The sequence below is a fragment of the Pristiophorus japonicus genome, chromosome 27 (assembly GCF_044704955.1).
Source record: "Pristiophorus japonicus isolate sPriJap1 chromosome 27, sPriJap1.hap1, whole genome shotgun sequence".
In the NCBI taxonomy this organism is placed as follows: Eukaryota; Metazoa; Chordata; class Chondrichthyes; family Pristiophoridae; genus Pristiophorus; species Pristiophorus japonicus.
Window position 1 is genome coordinate 5,224,388 of NC_092003.1, and position 21,016 is coordinate 5,245,403.

A 21,016-nucleotide genomic window follows, 5' to 3' on the forward strand; every position below is an offset into this window, starting at 1 on the left:
ACAAGCTCACCCCCTGTGGTCAGGGTGTGCATTTCAAGGGTACAGGTACAGTGTGCATGAGTTACAGTTACATAACTATTGCCATTGCAAGATGGTGAAATACATGACAACGGGAACCAGTCTCTGTCACAGGTAGAACAGACAGTCATTGAGGGAGGGTGGGACAGGTTTGCCGCACGCTTTTTCCGCTGCCTGCGCTTGGTTTCTGCATGCTGTCGGCGACGAGACTCGAGGTGCTCAGCGCCCTCCCAGATGCACTTCCTCCACTTAGGCTGGTCTTTGGCCAGGGACTCCCAGGTGTCGGTGGGGGTGTTGCATTTTATCAGGGAGGCTTTGAGGGTGTCCTTGAAACGTTTCCTCTGCCCACCTTGGGCTTGTTTGCCATGTAGGAGTTCTGAGTAGAGCGCTTGCTTTGGGAGTCTCGTGTCTGGCATGCAGACAATGTGGCCTGCCCAACGGAGCTGGTCGAGTGTGGTCAGTGCTTCGATGCTGGGGATGTTGGCCTGGTCGAGGACGCTAACGTTGGTGCGTCTGTCCTCCCAGGCGATTTGCAGGATCTTGCAGAGACATCGTTGGTGGTTTTTCTCCAGCGATTTGAGGTGCCTACTGTATATGAGCTCTACAGGAGGGCGGCTATTACTACAGCCCTGCAGACCATGAGTTTGGTGGCAGATTGGAGCGCCTGATCTTCGAACACTTTTTTCCTCAAGCGGCCAAAGGCTGCGCTGGCGCACTGGAGGCGGTATTGAACCTCGTCGTTCCCGAGGCTCCCGAGGTATGGAAAGTGGTCCACGTTGTGCAGGGCTGCGCTTTGGATCTTGGTGACTGGGCCGCAGTGCTGTGTGGCAGGGTCAGGTTGGTGGAGGACCTTTGTCTTACAGATGTTTAGTGTAAGGCCCATGCTTTCGTATGCCTCAGTGAAGATGCCCCTGCATTTTGCTATAAAGAAAGAATTGTATTTCTCTAGCGCCTTTCACAACCACCGGACGTCCCAATGTGCTTTACAGCCAATGAAGTACTACTTGAAGTGTAGTCACTGTTGTCATGTAGGAATCTACAAGGCACAAGTCAGGAGTGTGATGGAATACTCTCTACTTGCCTGGATGAGTACAGCTCCAATAACACTCAAGAAGCTCGACACCATCCAGGACAAAGCAGCTTAATATTTTTCCATGCCCTCTCTTTGCTTTCCTAATTTTCTTTTTAATTGCACTGTCTATATTCTTCTCGGCTTTCTGCAGCATTGAGCCCTCGGTATCTGACATAAGCTTCCATTTTTATGCCTTATCCTACCTTGTAAGCCCCTTTACTTTCAGGGGACTCTCGATTTGTGAGTCCCACCCTTTTTCTTAGTGGGTACATACTTGCTGTGGACCCTCATTATCTGCTCCATGAATCTCTGACACTGCCTTCAAGTTGCTGCTTCCAACCCACTTCGGCTAAAATCACAGCTCAAAGACAAAAAAGACTTGCATTTATATAGCACCTTTCACGACCACCGGACGTCTCAATACTCAGTACAGCCAATTAAGTACTTTTGGAGTGCAGTCACTGTTGTAATGTGGGAAACGCAGCAGCCAAGTTGTGCACAGCAAGCTCCCACACACAGCAATGTGATAATGACCAGATAATCTGTTTTTTGGTTATGTTGATTGAGGGATAAATATTGGCCCGAGAACACCGGGGATAACTGCCCTGTTCTTCTTAGAAATAGTGGCAAGCAATCTTTTGCGTCCACCTGAGAGAGCAGAAGGGGCCTCGGTTTAACGTCTCATCCGAAAGACGGCACCTCCGACAGTGCGGCGTTCCCTCAGTACTGCCCCTCCGACGGTGCGGCGCTCCCTCAGCACTGCCCCTCCGACAGTGCGGCGTTCCCTCAGTACTGCCCCTCCGACGGTGCGGCACTCCCTCAGCACTGCCCCTCCGACGGTGCGGCACTCCCTCAGCACTGCCCCTCCGACAGTGCGGCGCTCGCTCAGCACTGCCCCTCCGACAGTGCGGCGCTCGCTCAGTACTGCCCCTCCGACGGTGCGGCACTCCCTCAGTACTGCCCCTCCGACGGTGCAGCGCTCCCTCAGTACCGCCCCTCCGACTGTGAGGCGCTCCCTCAGTACCGCCCCTCCGACTGTGAGGCGCTCCCTCAGTACCGCCCCTCCGACAGTGCAGCGCTCCCTCAGTACCGCCCCTCCGACTGTGAGGCGCTCCCTCAGTACCGTCCCTCCGACAGTGCAGCACTCCCTCAGTACCGCCCCTCCGACTGTGAGGCTCTCCCTCAGTACTGCCCCGCCGACAGTGCGGAGCTCCCTCAGCACTGCCACTCCGACAGTTCGGAGCTCCCTCAGTACTGTCTCTCCGACAGTTCGGAGCTCCCTCAGCACTGCACTGGGAGTGTCAGCCTAGATTTATGTGCTCAAGCCCCTGGAGTGGGACTTGAACCCACAGCGTTCTGTTTCAGACGTGAGGGTTCTACCCACTGAACCATGGCTGCTGACACAAAGCTTTAGACCCGAACCATTAACCTCTTTTTACATTTCCTTCTCCCGCTTTTTCTCTCTTTCCCTCAATGGTCAATATCTAATGTGTTATAAAATTGTTGTGAAGCGCCTTGGACGTTTTACTACGTTAAAAGCAAGCGCTCTACTCGGAACTCCTTCGCGGCAAACCAGCCAAAGGTGGGCAGAGGAAACGTTACAGGGACCACCCTCAAAGCCTCCCTGATAAAGTGCAACATCCCCCACTGACACCTGGGAGTCTCTGGGCCAAAGACCAGTCTGCCCTAAGTGGAGGAAGTGCATCCGGGAGGGCGCTGAGCACCTCGAGTCTCGTCGCCGAGAGCGTGCAGAAACCAAGCGCAGGCAGCGGAAGGAGCGTGCGGCAAACCAGTCCCACCCTCCCCTTCCCACAACCACTGTCTGTCCCACCCTCCCCTTCCCTCAACCACTGTCTGTCCCACCTGTGACAGGGACTGTGGCTCCCGTATTGGGCTGTTCAGCCACCTGAGAACTCACTTTAAGAGTGGAAGCAAGTCTTCCTCGATTTCGAGGGATTGCCTATGATATAAATAAAAGTTGTCATTATTTAATAAAATTGGCCTTTATCCTTTATTTTCAGCATAGGTGGTCCCTCGAAGCGAGGATGACTTGCTTCCACGCCAAAAAAGGGATGAGTTCACTGGTGTTTCAATAAAGGACCTAATATTCCCGATCCCGAACTACATCCTGAAGGATGGGAGATGCCTGTGCGTGGATTTTTTTAACGTGGGGTGGCCGTTGCACCCTTTTGTATCGGTACTGCCCACTATTTGTTGCACTAATACCGTATCGGCAATAACTCGACCAATGCAAAAGTGCTGATGAATCTCAGGAGGTCCGCAGGTGCCCTGCAACCTTCCCCCTCTGGGCTCCCCTGAACCTGGGTCTGAACAATCACTGCAGTGGGAACTACATGTCCCAGAGCGCTTTGCGAGAGTGCGCGCATGCGCAGCCAGAACACTGAGAGGTGGGGTGGGGGGGGGCAGGATGAGATGTTTGATTTAATTAGTTTTCAAAAGAAAGCTCCTCACATTTGAAAAGCTATGACGGGGGGGCGGGGGAATGATGTTTGTTTAAAAAAAAAAGATCTGTCGTAAAAGACTACAAGTCCCGTGGTGCCCTGCGGCCGGCATGCATGCGCGGTGTCGTGTTTACCGGTGAGGCGGTGCAGTGCGCAGGCGCGGGGGGCGCGGTGCGCAGGCGAGGAGCGGGTAGTGCGCAGGCGCGGGGGTGTGTGTGTTGTGGTTCCGAGTAAAATGGAGGCGGAGTGAGGGGAGGGATCGGGAGAGGGAGATATACACAGACACGGAGAGAGGGTCCGGGAGAGGCCGCAGCTCCCATTCTCCACAAAGACCCCTCCCCGGGGGCCGGTGCCGAGGATGTGACAGGCCCGACACACACACAGCCGCCTTTTATTGTAAGTGCCCGAAATGTTAATGGTGGCAGGGGTTGGGCACGGTGTGGGTACACTGGGGCGGTGAGGGCACGGTGTGGGTACACTGGGGCGGTGAGGGCACGGTGTGGGTACACTGGGGCGGTGAGGGCACGGTGTGGGTACACTGGGGCGGTGAGGGCACGGTGTGGGTACACTGGGGCGGTGAGGGCACGGTGTGGGTACACTGGGGCGGTGAGGGTACGGTGTGGGTACACTGGAGCGGTGAGGGTACGGTGTGGGTACACTGGGGCGGTGAGGGCACGGTGAGAGTACACTGGGGCGGTGAGGGCACGGTGTGGGTACACTGGGGCGGTGAGGGCACGGTGAGAGTACACTGGGGTGGTGAGGGCACGGTGTGGGTACACTGGGGTGGTGAGGGCCCGGTGTGGGTACACTGGGGCGGTGAGGGCACGGTGTGGGTACACTGGGGCGGTGAGGGCACGGTGTGGGTACACTGGGGCGGTGTGGGTACACTGGGGCGGTGAGGGCACGGTGTGGGTACACTGGGGTGGTGAGGGCCCGGTGTGGGTACACTGGGGTGGTGAGGGCACGGTGTGGGTACACTGGGGCGGTGAGGGCACGGTGTGGGTACACTGGGGCGGTGTGGGTACACTGGGGCGGTGAGGGCACGGTGTGGGTACACTGGGGTGGTGAGGGCCCGGTGTGGGTACACTGGGGCGGTGAGGGCACGGTGTGGGTACACTGGGGCGGTGAGGGCACGGTGAGAGTACACTGGGGCGGTGAGGGCAAGGTGTGGGTACACTGGGGCGGTGAGGGCACGGTGTGGGTACACTGGGGCGGTGAGGGCACGGTGAGAGTACACTGGGGCGGTGAGGGCACGGTGTGGGTACACTGGGGTGGTGAGGGCACGGTGTGGGTACACTGGGGTGGTGAGGGCACGGTGTGGGTACACTGGGGTGGTGAGGGCACGGTGTGGGTACACTGGGGCGGTGAGGGCACGGTGTGGGTACACGGGTGGTGAGGGCACGGTGTGGGTACACTGGGGCGGTGAGGGCACGGTGTGGGTACACTGGGGCGGTGAGGGTACGGTGTGGGTACACTGGAGCGGTGAGGGTACGGTGTGGGTACACTGGGGCGGTGAGGGCACGGTGAGAGTACACTGGGGCGGTGAGGGCACGGTGTGGGTACACTGGGGCGGTGAGGGCACGGTGTGGGTACACTGGGGCGGTGAGGGCACGGTGAGAGTACACTGGGGTGGTGAGGGCACGGTGTGGGTACACTGGGGCGGTGAGGGCACGGTGTGGGTACACTGGGGTGGTGAGGGCACGGTGTGGGTACACTGGGGTGGTGAGGGCACGGTGTGGGTACACTGGGGTGGTGAGGGCACGGTGTGGGTACACTGGGGCGGTGAGGGCACGGTGTGGGTACACTGGGGTGGTGAGGGCACGGTGTGGGTACACTGGGGTGGTGAGGGCACGGTGTGGGTACACTGGGGTGGTGAGGGCACGGTGTGGGTACACTGGGGTGGTGAGGGCACGGTGTGGGTACACTGGGGTGGTGAGGGCACGGTGTGGGTACACTGGGGTGGTGAGGGCACGGTGTGGGTACACTGGGGTGGTGTGGGTACACTGGGGTGGTGAGGGCACGGTGTGGGTACACTGGGGCGGTGAGGGCATGGTGTGGGTACACTGGGGCGGTGAGGGCACGGTGTGGGTACACTGGGGCGGTGTGGGTACACGGGTGGTGAGGGCATGGTGTGGGTACACTGGGGCGGTGTGGGTACACTGGGGTGGTGAGGGCACGGTGTGGGTACACTGGGGTGGTGAGGGCACGGTGTGGGTACACTGGGGTGGTGAGGGCACGGTGTGGGTACACTGGGGTGGTGAGGGCACGGTGTGGGTACACTGGGGTGGTGTGGGTACACTGGGGTGGTGAGGGCACGGTGTGGGTACACTGGGGCGGTGAGGGCATGGTGTGGGTACACTGGGGCGGTGAGGGCACGGTGTGGGTACACTGGGGCGGTGTGGGTACACTGGGGTGGTGAGGGCATGGTGTGGGTACACTGGGGCGGTGTGGGTACACTGGGGTGGTGAGGGCACGGTGTGGGTACACTGGGGTGGTGAGGGCACGGTGTGGGTACACTGGGGTGGTGAGGGCACGGTGTGGGTACACTGGGGTGGTGAGGGCCCGGTGTGGGTACACTGGAGCGGTGAGGGCCCGGTGTGGGTACACTGGAGCGGTGAGGGTACGGTGTGGGTACACTGGAGCGGTGAGGGTACGGTGTGGGTACACTGGAGCGGTGAGGGCACGGTGTGGGTACACTGGGGTGGTGAGGGCCCGGTGAGGGTACACTGGGGTGGTGAGGGTACGGTGTGGGTACACTGGAGCGGTGAGGGCACGGTGTGGGTACACTGGGGCGGTGAGGGCACGGTGTGGGTACACTGGGGCGGTGAGGGCACGGTGTGGGTACACTGGGGCGGTGAGGGCACGGTGAGAGTACACTGGGGCGGTGTGGGTACACTGGGGCGGTGAGGGCACGGTGTGGGTACACTGGGGCGGTGAGGGCACGGTGTGGGTACACTGGGGTGGTGAGGGCACGGTGTGGGTACACTGGGGTGGTGAGGGCACGGTGTGGGTACACTGGGGCGGTGTGGGTACACTGGGGCGGTGAGGGCACGGTGTGGGTACACTGGGGTGGTGAGGGCACAGTGGGTACACTGGGGCGGTGTGTTTGCACGGTGTGGGTACACTGGGGAGGTGAGGGCACGGTGTGGGTACACTGGGCCGGTGAGGGATGGTGTGGGTACATGGGCGGTGAGGGCACGGTGTGGGTACACTAGGGCGGTGTGGGATGGTGTGGGTACACTAGGGCGGTGTGGGATGGTGTGGGTACACTGGGGCGGTGTGGGATGGTGTGGGTACACTAGGGCGGTGTGGGATGGTGTGGGTACACTGGAGCGGTGAGGGTACGGTGTGTGTACACTGGAGCGGTGAGGGCATGGTGTGGGTACACTAGGGCGGTGTGGGATGGTGTGGGTACACTGGAGCGGTGAGGGTACGGTGTGTGTACACTGGAGCGGTGAGGGCATGGTGTGGGTACACTGGGGCGGTGTGGGATGGTGTGGGTCCACTGGGGCGGTGTGTGGGCACGGTGTGGGTACACTTAGGCGGTGAGGGTACGGTGTGGGTACACTGCGGCGGTGAGGGAACGGTGTGGGTACACGGGCGGTGAGGGCACGGTGTGGGTACGCTGGGGCGGTGTGGGATGGTGTGGGTACACTTGGACGGTTTGGGTACACTGGGGCGGTGAGGGCACGGTGTGGGTACACTGGGGCGGTGAGGGCACGGTGTGGGTACACTGGGGCGGTGAGGGCACGGTGCGGGTACACTGGCGGTGAGGGCACGGTGCGGGTACACTGGGGCGGTGTGGGTACACTAGGGAGGTGTGGGTACACTGGGGCGGTGAGGGCACGGTGCAGGTACACTGGGGCGGTGAGGGCACGGTGTGGGTACACTGGGGCGGTGAGGGCACGGTGTGGGTACACTAGGGCGGTGTGGGCACGGTGTGGGTACACTGGGGAGGTGTGGGTACACTGGGGCAGTGAGGGCACGGTGCAGGTACACTGGGGCGGTGAGGGCACGGTGTGGGTACACTGGGGCGGTGAGGGCACGGTGCGGGTACACTGGGGCGGTGAGGGCACGGTGCGGGTACACTGGGGCGGTGTGGGCACGGTGTGGGTACACTGGGGCGGTGTGTGGGCACGGCTGCAGGGTGGTGTGGGTACTCGCGGTACCCTCTTGAGCATCGTTGATCCGTCGGTGGCCATTCCTTCTGTTGCCTGGGCCCCAAACTGTCGAACTCCCTCCCTAAACCCCTCTACCTCTCTTTCCTCCTTTAAGACGCTCCTTAAAACTCTTTGACCAAGCTTTTGGTCACCTGCCCTAATTTCTTCTTTTGTGGCTCGGTGTCAAATTTATCTGTTACATTGCTGTGAAGCACCTTGGGACCTATTACGACATTAAAGGTGCTATATAAATAAGTTATTATATTCCTGTTGTAATGTGGGAAATGCGGTAGCCAACTTGTGCACAGCAAGCTCCCACAGGCAACAATGTGATAATGACCAGATCATCTGTTGTAGTGATGTTGATTTGAGGGATAAATATTGACCCCAGGACACCAGGGATATCTACCCTGTTCTTCAAAATAGTGCCGTGGGATCTCTTATGTCTACCTGAGAGAGCAGATGGGGCCTTGGTTTAACATCACTTCCGAAAGACGGCATCTCCCACAGGGTAGTGTTCTCTCAGTACTGCACCGGGAGCGTCAGTCTAGATTTATGTGCTCAAGTCCCTGGAGTGGGACTTGAACCCACAACCTTCTGGCTCAGAGGTGTGTGTGTGTGTGTGTGTGTGCTACCCACTGAGCCACAACTAACTTACATATGTCTGTATTGTGCATCTGCTAATGCAAGAGTTACTGTGTAAGGCAGTCAAGTCTGTCTGCTGCTTATTCATGTGGAGTATTGTTTACAGTATTGAATAATATATAAATTGAATTGATTGTTTTTTTCGCTCGCTATTCTCCAATCTCAGTTGGGACGTTCCAAATAGCTCAGTTTCCTCTTTCATGCCACCCCCTCCCAAGCAACTCTCGCCGAGTTGTTCAAAACTCTCGAAGTCTAAGTCTGTCCCATAACCAGGGAGATATTCTTTCTCGCCAGCTTCTGGAGCAGACCTGTCTGGGTGATCCTTCTCTCATTTTCAAGTTTCTAACATTTGCAAATTTCTTCATTTTATTACTGGTACTATGCTCATGGTTTTCCTCTTTAGTTACTCCTTAGCTGTGAATGTGCTGCTCTCAACAATCTTCCTTCTGCCCGTGTCATCAGTGTTCAAATAATGATCGCTAGTCTAACTTGTTATTTCCCAGGACCTCAAAATGGTGCAACTGCAGGGGAGTTATAAGAACATAAGAATTAGGAGCAGGAGTCGGCCATTCGGCCCCTCGAGCCTGCTCCGCCATTCAACGAGATCATGGCTGATCTACCTCAACTCCACTTGCCTGCACTATTCCCATATCCCTTGAATCCCTTAGTATCCAAAAATCTACTGATCTCAGTCTTGAATATACTCAACGACTGAGCCTCCACAGCCCTCTGGGACAGAGAATTCCAAAGATTCACCACCCTCCAAAGAAATTTCTCCTCATCTTGGTCCTAAATGGCCGCCCCTATATCCTGAGACTGCAATCCCTGGTTCTAGACTCCCCAGCCAGGTGTCCTGGTCAATATTTATCCTTCAGTCAACATAACAAAAACTGATGATCTGGGTCATTATCACATTGCTGTTTGTGGGAGCTTGCTGTGCGCAAGTTGGCTGCTGCGTTTCCCACATTACAACAGTGACTGCACACCAAAAGTACTTCATTGGCTGTAAAGCGCTTTGAGACATCCGGTGGTCGTGAAAGGTGCTATATAAATGTTTTTTTTTTAACTCCATATCTCCTTCAATCTTCCCTTTTCTCCAGAAAGCACGAGCTTTTTAAAACTCCAGCTTAGTTTATCCTTCTTCGCTTAGAGGGCTCTGGCACTGTGGGCCTTAATCTAAACGTAACCGTGTGAGGGATTCGGCTTGTTTCAAATGTTCGTGTCGGCTGAGTTTTACTTAAGTTTGAAAGCCAAGCCCCGTGCCTCTCCAAACGTGAAGCAGTGGGCTTCGCCATTTGTACAGTTTGAGGTATTGTTGTTGCTACGTCTCCGTGTAGGGTTCGTGTGCAGTCGCAGTTGTTGGGTGAAATCGTCTCGAAATAACATTTTAAAAAGTTGGTTTCAGTAAAAGCGACCATGAAGCTGTCGGGTTGTCGAACCTAACTGGTTCACTGATGTCCCTGAGGGAAGGAAATCTGCCTGTATGTGATTCCAGACCCACCCCAATGTGGTTGACTCTGAACTGCCCATCTAATGTGGCCCAGCGAGTCTCTGTTGAATCAAAAGGGGGGATAAGCAACGCCCTTAGCCAGCGACACCCACATCCCCAGAATTAGTTTTTAAAAATCAGTTCTTTGTAAGATAAGCACACATTCTATCTATATCCAGCCTCCTCGCCGCATATGCAGTGCAGGACTGAAGAAATGCTTTATCTTTCCCGTTAGTGAGTTGAGCCTTTTTTTAAATATCTAATAAATGTCTCTGGTTTTTAACTTGAACAGAAGGAAATTAGTCTTCAGAAGGAATATTTTTTATGGTGCAGGTGAAGATTGGACCTTGGCCCTTTGGCCTCTCGTAGAGCATGGCACGGCTGATAGAAAAACAGAAAGGACAAAGGAAAGAAAGACTTGCATTTATATAGCGCCTTTCATGACCTCAAAGCGCTTTTACAGCTAGTGAAGTACTTTTGGAACGTGGGGAAAGCGGCAGCGAACTTGCTCACACCAAGCTCCCGCAAACAGCAGTGTGAGAATGACTGGATAATCTGTTTTTGTTGCTTTGCTTGAGGGATAAATATTGGCCCCAGGACACCGAGGTCATCTTCGAAATAGTCACCATGGGATCTTTTACATCTACCCGAGAGAGCAGACGGGGCCTCGGTTTAACGTCTCATCCAAAAGACGGCACCTCCGACAGTGCGGCGCTCCCTCGGCACTGCACTGGGAGTGTCGGCCTGGATTTATGTGCTCAAGTCCCTGGAGTGGGACTTGAACCCACAACCTTCTGACTCAGAGGCGGGAGCGTGCTGCCCACTGAGCCACGGCTGGCACTGAAGGAGGAGATGAAGGGAATTGAGAAGCAGTCATCAAGTGCTGTTGAGCTTGCGTTTTGTGATGCTCTAAATGTAGGTGGATAAGTGAAGCAGTTTTGAGGTCGGGGAAAGAATGAGTTGAAGGAGGAGACTATATTGATTGGAGATGAGAGTGCAGGGGGATGAAATGTAGTGCAGTGCAGAGCACTCTCTATCGACTGTTGCATGGCACTGAGGTGCCTTATTGTCTGCCTGCAATTCATTTATTTTGAAGTGGGGAGTCCATTGTTTTGTCAGTGAAATACAAGGCAGATCTCAAAGTAGGTGAGAGAATGTGATGATATTTGAAGGACAGGGAGTTAGGTATTGTCCCGCACAATACTGTACTCTGCTACTGTGCAACTCTGTGAAACTGCCTGTTCCATTAGCCCCACAGTAGAATTTCTGTGTCTTGAGGCTAGTTCGAAGATAATTGCTCTGAGATCGCAAGGTTACCGACCGCGAGCTGGAAAGTCATCATCATAGGCAGTCCCTCGGAATCGAGGAAGACTTGCTTCCACTCCTGAAGTGAGTTCTTTGGTGGCTGAACAGTCCGATACGAGAGCCACAGACCCTGTGGGACAGAGAGTCGTTGAGGGAAAGGGTGGGTGGGACAGGTTTGCCGCACGCTCTTTCCGCTGTCTGCGCTTGATTTCTGCACGCTCTCGGCGTTGAGACTCGAGGTGCTCAGCGCCCTCCCGGATGCACTTCCTCCACTTAGGGTGGTCTTGGGCCAGGGACTCCCAGGTGTCAGTGGGGATGTTGCACTTTATCAGGGAGGCTTTGAGGGTGTCTCTGTAGGGTTTCCGCTGCCCACCTTTGGCTCGTTTGCCGTGAAGGAGTCCCGAGTAGAGCGCTTGTTTTGGGAGTCTCGTGTCTAGCATGCAGACAATGTGGCCCGCCCAGCGGAGCTGATCGAGTGTGGTCAGTGCTTCAATGCTGGGGATGTTGGCCTGGATGAGAATTAGGCGGGATAGCCTCTTGTTGGCCGGCACTTCGATGATTCAATTCGCGGTCAGCCTGACTTTCTATATCTTTTTGGGGTGTGATTCCTGAAGCTAATTACATTTATTTTATTACTCAGGACGCTGCTTTGTAGATTTCTTTCTCTCTCCATCCCTCTCCACAACTCCTGTCTGAGGCTGAACCACACTATTCGCAACCTTGGTGTCATATTTGATGCTGGAATAAGCTTTCGACCACATAGCCGCAGCCTAACCAAAACCATCTATTTCCACCTCCGGAACATCGCCCATCTCGGCCCCTTGCCTCAGCTCATCCGCTGCTGAAGTCCTCATCCATGTCTTTGTTACCTCTACACTTGACTATTCCAACGCACTCCTGGCTGACCTCCCACATTCTACGCTACGTAAACTAGTGGTGATCCAAAACTCGGCTGCCCGTGTCTTATCTTGCACCGAGTCCCACTGACCCATCACCCCCTGTGCTCGCTAACCTACATTGGCTCCCAGTTAAGCAACGCCTCGATTTCAAAATTCTCATCCTTGTTTTCAAGGGCCTTGCCTCTCCCTGTCTCTGTAATCTCCTCCAGCCCCACAACCCCCCCGAGATGTCTGCACTCCTCTAATTCTGCCCCCTTGAGCATCCCTGATTATAATCGCTCAACCATCGGTGGCCGTGCCTTCTGTTGCCTGGGCCCCAAGCTCTGGAACTCCCTGCCTAAACCTCTCCACCTCTCTTTCCTCCTTCAAGACGCTCCTTAAAATCTACCTCTTTGATCAAGCTTTTGGTCACCTGCCCTAATTTCTCCTTTTGCGGCTAGGTGTCAAATTTGTTATCTCATAACACTCCTGTGCAGCGCCTTGGGACGTTTCACTACGTTAAAGGCGCTATATAAATGCAGGTTGTTGTTGTTTAATTCGGGTCGCAGAAATCTGCCTGTGTAACATTCTCGCACCTGCAGTGTGACGGAAACAGCCCTCAGATCTTTATACGCGGTGCTGTGGACTCTGCACTCTAACCACCAGCGGCGGGAGGGTGCAGTCTGGTCGTTTTCAGTACGGTGCTTAGCGAAAAGGACACCGTTTGCATCAGGGGTTCACACGAGCTTCAGTTCTTGAGGAACTGGGAGATGAGCACCAGTGACTCCGTTTTAAAAGATCTTCCCTGAGAAATGGTCTGGCAGGTAACAGTGACGAGGAGCTTTGTGCTGGATTTATTTTAAATTATTTCTAGTAGTTTTGTCTGAAGTTGGATTTATCCAATCCCCGATGACTTGTTATTTTGATTGCTTTTTGTCTGCAGCCCTGTGGACTATTGATTCTAATGCTCCATTCACGCACAGTGAACAGTAACAGCCCTGTTGAGAGGAATACTCTTTTGTTAAGGCAGCCATGCTGCGGTGCATGACTTCAATGTTTTCGCATTTTTCCTCCCTCTAAATTTCTTCCTTTTCACAAGGCCTTGCTGGACACTAGATTTTATTTACAAGCGATATTTCGCAGTGTTAAGTATTTGCTTCATGGGTTCTTTGCTGAAGAATTAATAGCAACACTTTGCTATAAAGAACTAGTTGGTTTATTAACAAAGGTTGAACATTCGCACGACACATTACCAATTCATCCCCATCATCATCATCATCATCATCATAGGCGGTCCCTTGAACGAGGATGACTTGCTTCCACATAAGTTTCAATGAAGGACCCGATGTTCCAGTCCTGCACTCCAATTGAGGGGGCGGAAGATGCCTGTGGGTGGATTTTTTTAACGTGTGGTGGCCGTTGCACATCAGCCACTACATGGGCTTGACAAAGCTAGGCCTTTGTCCAGTGGCAAGGGTTGAACCAGGACAACTGGAGACCTGCTCTGCTGCAAGGACTGAGCGCTCACACGCATCGCAGTGTGGTGGATGAAATTCCAGTTCATCCACCAGGCTCACAACCACCTGCCTCATCGTAGATCTCCCGAACCCAACTGGCTGGGGTTTTATTGAGTCTTGTGAACATCACATGACTGGCTTAAGCCACTCACAGCTCTGCAAACCTGTGAGCATTCTGGCAGATACATACATCACACGCAGTAATTCAGTTTCGATTAAATTCCTTCAGCTGCACTACGAGCGTGGCACAGGTGGGGACGAGGTCTATGCTTCCACAGTTGCTGACTGTGCTGAAATGGCCATGTTTCGTATGTGAGCTTGGGCAGGCTGGACACTGCAGCAGAGCCTGACCCAGCTATCCACAAGCACTCGCTTCCGAACACGAGTTACTGGATAGCACGGATTCCCACTGAATTTTCTCCCCGTCCCCACCGCCTTAAATTAAGAACATAAGAAATAGGAACAGGAGTCGGCCATTCAGCCCCTCGAGCCTGCTCCGCCATTCAATGAGATCACGGCTGATCTTCGACCTCAACTCCACTTTCTCGCACTAGTCCCTTAATTCCTTTAGTTCCCCCAAATTTATCGACCTTTGTATAGGATACTGAAAGCAGTGGTGCTGTACTAATATTTTTCCATTTTAAATGTACTTTATTGTCGAATTCATAGGAACAGGAGGAGGCCATTCAGCCCCTCGAGCCTGTTCTGCTATTCAATGAGATCATGGCTGATCTGTGTCTTAACTCCATCTAACCGCCATCAGACATGGGCGGATCACGCTGGCTGTCCACAAGTCATTGATTCTTGTCTTAACCAGGTGACCCTGCTACAATACTGAGATACTGACCCCTCCCCACTGCAGTTCATGTGAGCGATCTCCCCACTTCATCTTGCTCTTGGCGGGGGAGGGGTCAGCCGTGGTTCAGGCATCTCTCCCCCTGAGGTCAAGAAACGCGGGGTTTCAAGACCCCACTCCAGAGACTTGAACGCAGAATATTGGCTGACGTTCCAGTGCAGTACTGAGGCAGCATTGCACTGTCGGGGGCGCTGTCCATCAGATAAGGCGTTAAAGCGAGGCTCCGCCTGCCACCTCAGGCAGACGTTGTAACGTATGCACCTGTGAGTATGCTCACAGGTTTGGTGCCAGAGAGACTGGAGTGCATCATCACCCCCGGCAACCAAATTTTAATTTGATTAGTGTTTAAAGTTTAATTTGTTTTATTGCCGGGTTTTCGTGCCCCCCCCCCTTTTTAGCCAGGGGGCACATGTATAATTTGTGTTTATTGCCCTAAAAAAAAAGGGGGCATTTGAAAAGTGTTTTGAGTGTTCCCCTCTTTAATCAGGGCCACTTGATTTAATTGTTTATTTTGTTTTGCAACAAAAGAGAGTTGTAGAGCTGTTGAAGGGGGCACTTGATTTATTGTTTTACTAAAATAGTTGTAGAGCTGTTGAGATGTGATTGGCTGAGCCGGTCAAGTGATGTTCACATGACTCAATAAAACCCCAGCCAGTTGGGTCTAGGTCCTCCACGATGAGGTATGAGGTTGTAAGCCCAGTGGATGAACTCGTAATGTGTCGTGTGATTGTTAAACCTTTGCTAATAAACCAACTAGTTCTTAATAGCAATGTGTTGCTATGAATTCTTAAGCAAAGAACCCATGAAGCAAATACTTTACAGATGTAAAAGATCCCATAGCACTTTTTCCAAAGAAGAGCAGTTGTGAAAGGATGCCTTTCTTGCACTATTGCCTCCTGGTGACTCGGCCTCGTGCATGCGGTGGTGACACCACAGTAAACTTGCCGCGTTGGTGAGGCTGGCGGCCGCAAAGACCCTGCGGCCCACCCTGCGGCCCACCTGCCTGCCAGCTTCGGGGCACCTGGCTGGGTTGGTGTTGCGTCCAGCTCCAGAGACACTGGTATCGGGGATAGGAGGTATGAGGCACGAGTTAGATATGAGAGCTTGCAGCAATGTAAAAAGCAACTCCTACAGCGTCTCGCTGTCTCCCTCCCGTGTGGGGGTAGCTCCTTCCTCTGTTCCCAGTGCTTGCATTGTTTTTCACCGAAATGGGTTTTTAATTGGGGAATCGCGAGAGGGTAGAAATCGTTACAGGAAAATCTCATCAGTTCAGATAACATTGTCCGCCTTGAAAGCAACTCGGGAGCAGCTCATTATCTGAAGCTTGTGAATGAGATCATGTCTTTGTGATCAGACATTTCTGTCTGACTTTTTTCCGTGCTCATCGGTGAGGGACTGGAATATTTTGCATTTCAGACACACCCAGTGTCAACATCACACACTCCCAGGGCAGGTACAGAGTAAAGCTCCCTCTACACTGTCCCATCAAACACACCCAGGGCAGGTACAGGGGGTTAGATACAGAGTAAAGCTCCCTGTACACTGTCCCATCAAACACTCACAGGGCAGGTACAGCACGGGGTTAGATACAGAGTAAAGCTCCCTGTACACGGGGTAGATGGCCAATTAACTTCCCTCCATTTTGCACCAATACTGTGTACCATACCTTTTTTTATAGATTAATTTGTAAATAGTGTGTTACAGCATTAGTATGGAATTCCTCTGTCTTTTGTTATAAAGACTTCATTAGGAGGACGAGTTAAAATAATGGACAGCGGATTTTCATCCGAACATGTTAATGTATCTGTTACTAATATAACCGTGTGATTGCAATGCCGCTGAATCCCACTCCAGGAACTTGATCACACAAATCTAGGCTGACACTCTAGTGCAGTGCTGAGGGACGGGCAGTACTGAGGGAGTGCTGCACCGTCGGAGGGACAGTACTGAGGGAGTGCTGCACTGTCGGAGGGGCAGTACTGAGGGAGCGCCGCACTGTCGGAGGGGCAGTACTGAGGGAGTGCTGCACTGTTGGAGGGACAGTACTGAGGGAGTGCTGCACTGTCGGAGGGGCAGTACTGAGGGAGCGCCGCACTGTCGGAGGGGCAGTACTGAGGGAGTGCTACACTGTCGGAGGGACAGTACTGAGGGAGTGCTGCACTGTCGGAGGGGCAGTACTGAGGGAGTGCTGCACTGTCGGAGGGGCAGTACTGAGGGAGCACCGCACTGTCGGAGGTGCTGTCTTTCGGATGTGATGTTAAACTGAGGCCCCATCCGTCTCTTTAGGTGAAAGTAAAAGATTCCATGGCACGATTTCGAAGAAGAGCAGGGGAGTTCTCCCCGGTGTCCTGGGGCCAATATTTATCCCTCAATCAACGTAACAGAAACAGATTATCAGGTCATTATCACATTGCTGTTTGTGGGAGCTTGCTGTGTGCAAATTGGCTGCTGCGCTACGACAGTGTCTACACTCCAAAAAGTACTTCATTGGCTGTAAAGCGTTTTTGAGTCGTCCGGTGGTCGTGTGATGCAGGTCTTTTCTTTAACGTTTAAGATCTAGTGGTTTTAAATGTGCTTTTCCCCTGCAGTATATCGGTGCTGATATGCGAGAGCACCGCAGTTGTCCTGTGCGATGAGGTGTGAGACACTCTCCTTTTATTTCGCAGGTGGAAGAGGAGGACGCTTGTCTGTCGCTGCCGATGACTGGCTGCGTGCTGGATTAAGCTGAGCTCGTGAGGGGCGTCAGGGAAACCTCCAACGGAGCCCTGCGTAGAAGAGGAAGAGGAGGCTCACAGTCCTGGGTTAATGACTGTTTCCCAGCACTGGGATGGGACTAGGTTACACACCATTAACATCGGTGCAGCCCACCAAAGGAACAGCATTGCTTTCCTCTTGCCGGGGGCGGGGTGGGTGGGAGGGGTAGGAACCGGAGTCCGATCTGAACCGGCGAGAAGAAAGATCACCCCATTTTTATGAGCAGCTTTTTTTAATTCCGCGTTATTTTTTTTAACCGAGTGGCTCGCGCGCAGCCGACTTTGGGCGTCTGCTCAGCCGAAGGAGAAACACCTGAAACAGGAGACGAACGTTTTCGCGCCTTCTCGATCTGCAAACTGGACCGTTTGTTCACAAAACCCGAGGCCTCTCACCGCTGGGCCTCCTATCACACACTTTGCCCCCCCCCCCCAGCCAAGACAGAAGTGACGAGGAGTACTGAACCCAGAGGGATTCAACTTTTAAAAAAAAAATAAGTCTCTACTTGTGAGGGCGTTTGTGTCCCTTTTTGGCATCCGTCAGCCATTTTGGGAGTTTCCTGTGTGGACAATAGCACTGAAGTAATTGAGGTCTAATCAGACTGAAGTTGGCCTGGATACTCGCGTGAGACTTACGTCAGCAAAGGTTTAAATCGTTGGTTTTCCTAATGTTTTTATTCGTTGTTCGGGATCCGATGCTTACTTAGCATTCTAAAGGTTCCCCATTTTTCCTTTATTTGCCTGGAAATCGACCTGATGTGACCTCTTGTGTGGAGGTGACGGGGAACCCCTCCCCCAGGCGTGTGTAAATGTTGATGACTTTTTTTTCCCCCCGCCCCCGTTTGCATTTGTCGATTTAGCAGTCTCGATCCAGTCAGCCGTTGGCCCACAACAACACACAACTGTCGGCAAATTCACTGAGTCAGCGGTGTCTCGCTGAGGCCACAGGACAGCTGATGCGGGCAGTTGGAAAATATCCCACTGCGAGGGTTGCTGTTCCGACTGGTGTTTTACTCCACCTCCAGCCAAGCCGTGCCTGGCCTGGCAGAATGGAGAAACTGTTGATTGCCCGGCACTGGACCCCTTCCCGTCAAAGGGGAGTATTTGTCAACGTATGGGGAGGGGGATGGGGGTTGAGGGGGGGGGGAGGAATCATTCATGACTCTGGCAAAACAGCAACAGATCTTGCTGCAGGTGAAAGCTGGCAATCTGAGGTAGCAGGCTCTCCGCTGACAGTACCTTCTCCAGGTCTCAGCCTTGTGCTTAACATCCCATGTTGGCCAAATAGCTTTGTTTTTACAGGAGTTAAAATTGCTCCCAATCAGAGCTGAGTGTTTTCAAATGTCACTTACAAAGTTGTTATAAATTACCCTTAAAGCAGGGGTGGGGTCAAATGAGTGCATTTCCGCCCCCTTCCTCTCCCGGAGGTGCCTGGCCATACCGGCTCACGGTTTCCCTGGGTGTCGGTTAGCGGCCAGTGCCTTTCCATGGTGGATATTCTTCACCTCTGACCCTTAATGACGAGCGGCGAGCATTACAGCTGAGCCCAATGCTGTCCTCCCGACCTGCCTTTCCTCGTCTGCATCACTGCCCAGTGATTGGAGCCATGAGCTCCAGCTGTATTTGCTTCTCCCCTTGCTCTCTCAACTTACTCTGTATCTGTTGCTTAACCAGAACGTAGACTTCTGAATTCACCCCCCCCCCCCCCCCCCCCCCCAAACTCAACAGTTGCCAAATTTGAAGGATCCCCATAATACCAGACTGATTCCTGGGAATGTCCTATGAGGAGAGATTGAGCAGACTAGGCCGGTATTCTCTGGAGTTTAGAAGAATGAGAGGTGATCTCATTGAAACATACAAAATTCTTCCCGGGTAGATGCAGGGAGGATGTTTCCCCCGGGCTGGGGAGTCTAAAACCAGCGGTCACACAGTCTCAGGATAAGGGGTCGGCCATTTAGAACTGAGATGAGGAGGAATTTCTTCACTCCGAGGGTGATGAATCTTTGGAATTCTCTGCCACAGAGGGCTGTGGAGGCTCAGTCGTTGAGTATATTCAAGGCTGAGATAGATAGATTTTTGAATAATTAAGGGAATATCAAAGGATATGGGGATCGGGCAGGAAAGTGGAGTTGAGGTAGAAGATCAGCCAAAATCTCATTGAATGGTGGAGCAGGCTCAAGAGGCCGAATGGCCGGCTCCTGCTCCTACTTCTTATGTAATAACTGGTTCGGGGTAGGAAGCTGTACTGTACAGTTAGTGCCTGTGTTTAACAATCCCTTCCATCGGAGATGTCTGGCTGCTATCTACGAGCCCACTGATTGATTAATAATTAAAGGTTAAACCTGATTAAATCTCTTTCCTTCCAATAGGTTATTCTGAGATCAGGTCAGCGCCTGGAGCAGTGTTGGCACTCGACTTGGAGATGGATGGAGTTGAAGCTGTGGATGTTCGGTTGAGCACGGTGAACCCAGAGCCCCTGCAACCCGCGGTTCCGCCCTCTGTCACTCTGGGACTGACCATCGTCTATACTGCACTTTACGGACTCCTCTTCTTGCTCATCTACACCCAGCTCTGGCTGGTGTTGCACTACCGGCACAAGAAGTTCAGCTACCAGACGGTCTTTCTCTTCCTGTGTCTGCTCTGGGCTGCCCTGAGGACTACACTGTTCTCCTTTTACTTCCGAGACACGCTCAAAGCCAACACTCTTGGCCCCTTTGCTTTCTGGCTGCTCTACTGCTTCCCAGTGTGTCTGCAGTTCTTCACCCTCAGCCTCATGAACATGTACTTTGCTCAGGTGAGTGCGATAAGCTCTCGAGACATGCTACTGGGAGCATTGATTTATTTGATTTTGTTTTGAGCAGTGCCGCAAGGCTGGAATCTTTCTTGTTAATGAGTCCCAAATCATCACGTGTGACCTTGGCTTGATTGGTCGTACTCTTGCCTCGAGTCCCACGGTTGCGAGCTCGTGTCCCACTCCTAATCAGTGTCAGCCGTGGCTCTGGGTAGCACACTCGCCTCTGAGTTAGAAGGTTGTGGGTTTGAGTCCCACTCCAGGGACTTGAGCACAAAAAATCCAGGCTGACACTCCCAGTGCAGTGCTGAGGAAGCGCCGCACTGTCGGAGGGGCGGTACTGAGGGAGCGCCGTACTGTCGGAGGGGCAGTGCTGAGGGAGTGCTGCACTGTCGGAGGGGCAGTGCTGAGGGAGTGCTGCACTGTCGGAGGGGCAGTGCTGAGGGAGTGCTGCACTGTCGGAGGGGCAGTGCTGAGGGAGTGCTGCACTGTCGGAGGGGCAGTACTGAGGGAGCGCCGCTCTGTCGGAGGGGCAGTACTGAGGGAGCGCCGCTCTGTCGGAGGGGCAGTACTGAGGGAGCGCCGCTCTGTCGGAGGGGCAGTACTGAGGGAGCGCCGCTCTGTCGGAGGGGCAGTACTGAGGGAGCGCCGCTCTGTCGGAGGGGCAGTACTGAGGGAGCGCCGCACTGTCAGAGGGGCAGTACTGAGGGAGCGCCGCACTGTCGGAGGAGCAGTACTGAGGGAGCGCCGCACTGTCTGAGGGGCAGTATTGAGGAAACGCTGCACTGTCGGAGGGGCAGTACTGAGGGAGCGCTGCACTGTCGGAGGTGCCGTCTTTTGGATGAGACATTAAACCGAGGCCCCGTCTGCTCTCTCAGGTGGACATAAAAGATCCCATGGCACTATTTCAAAGAAGAGCAGGGGAGTTCTCCCCGGTGTCCTGGGGCCAATATTTATCCCTCAATCAACATAACAAAAAAACCTGAGATGATCTGGGTCATTATCGCATTGCTGTTTATGGGAGCTTGCTGTACGCAAGTTGGCTGCTGCATTCCCCACATTACAACAGTGAC

General features: G+C 53.6%; 1 protein-coding gene across 2 annotated transcripts in view; it reads left to right on the plus strand.

Moving 5' to 3' along the window:
* Positions 1–3,764: 3,764 nt before the first annotated feature.
* The window catches only part of LOC139239432 (integral membrane protein GPR137-like), a 53,280-nt gene continuing 36,028 nt past the window's right edge, over positions 3,765–21,016 (plus strand). For both annotated transcript variants that reach the window (XM_070868159.1, XM_070868160.1), the window contains exons 1-3: positions 3,765–3,948; positions 17,069–17,798; positions 19,522–19,946. In XM_070868159.1, coding sequence (XP_070724260.1) covers positions 19,575–19,946 — 372 coding nt within the window. In that variant the 5' untranslated portion in view covers positions 3,765–3,948; positions 17,069–17,798; positions 19,522–19,574. The remainder of the gene's footprint in view (positions 3,949–17,068; positions 17,799–19,521; positions 19,947–21,016) is intronic.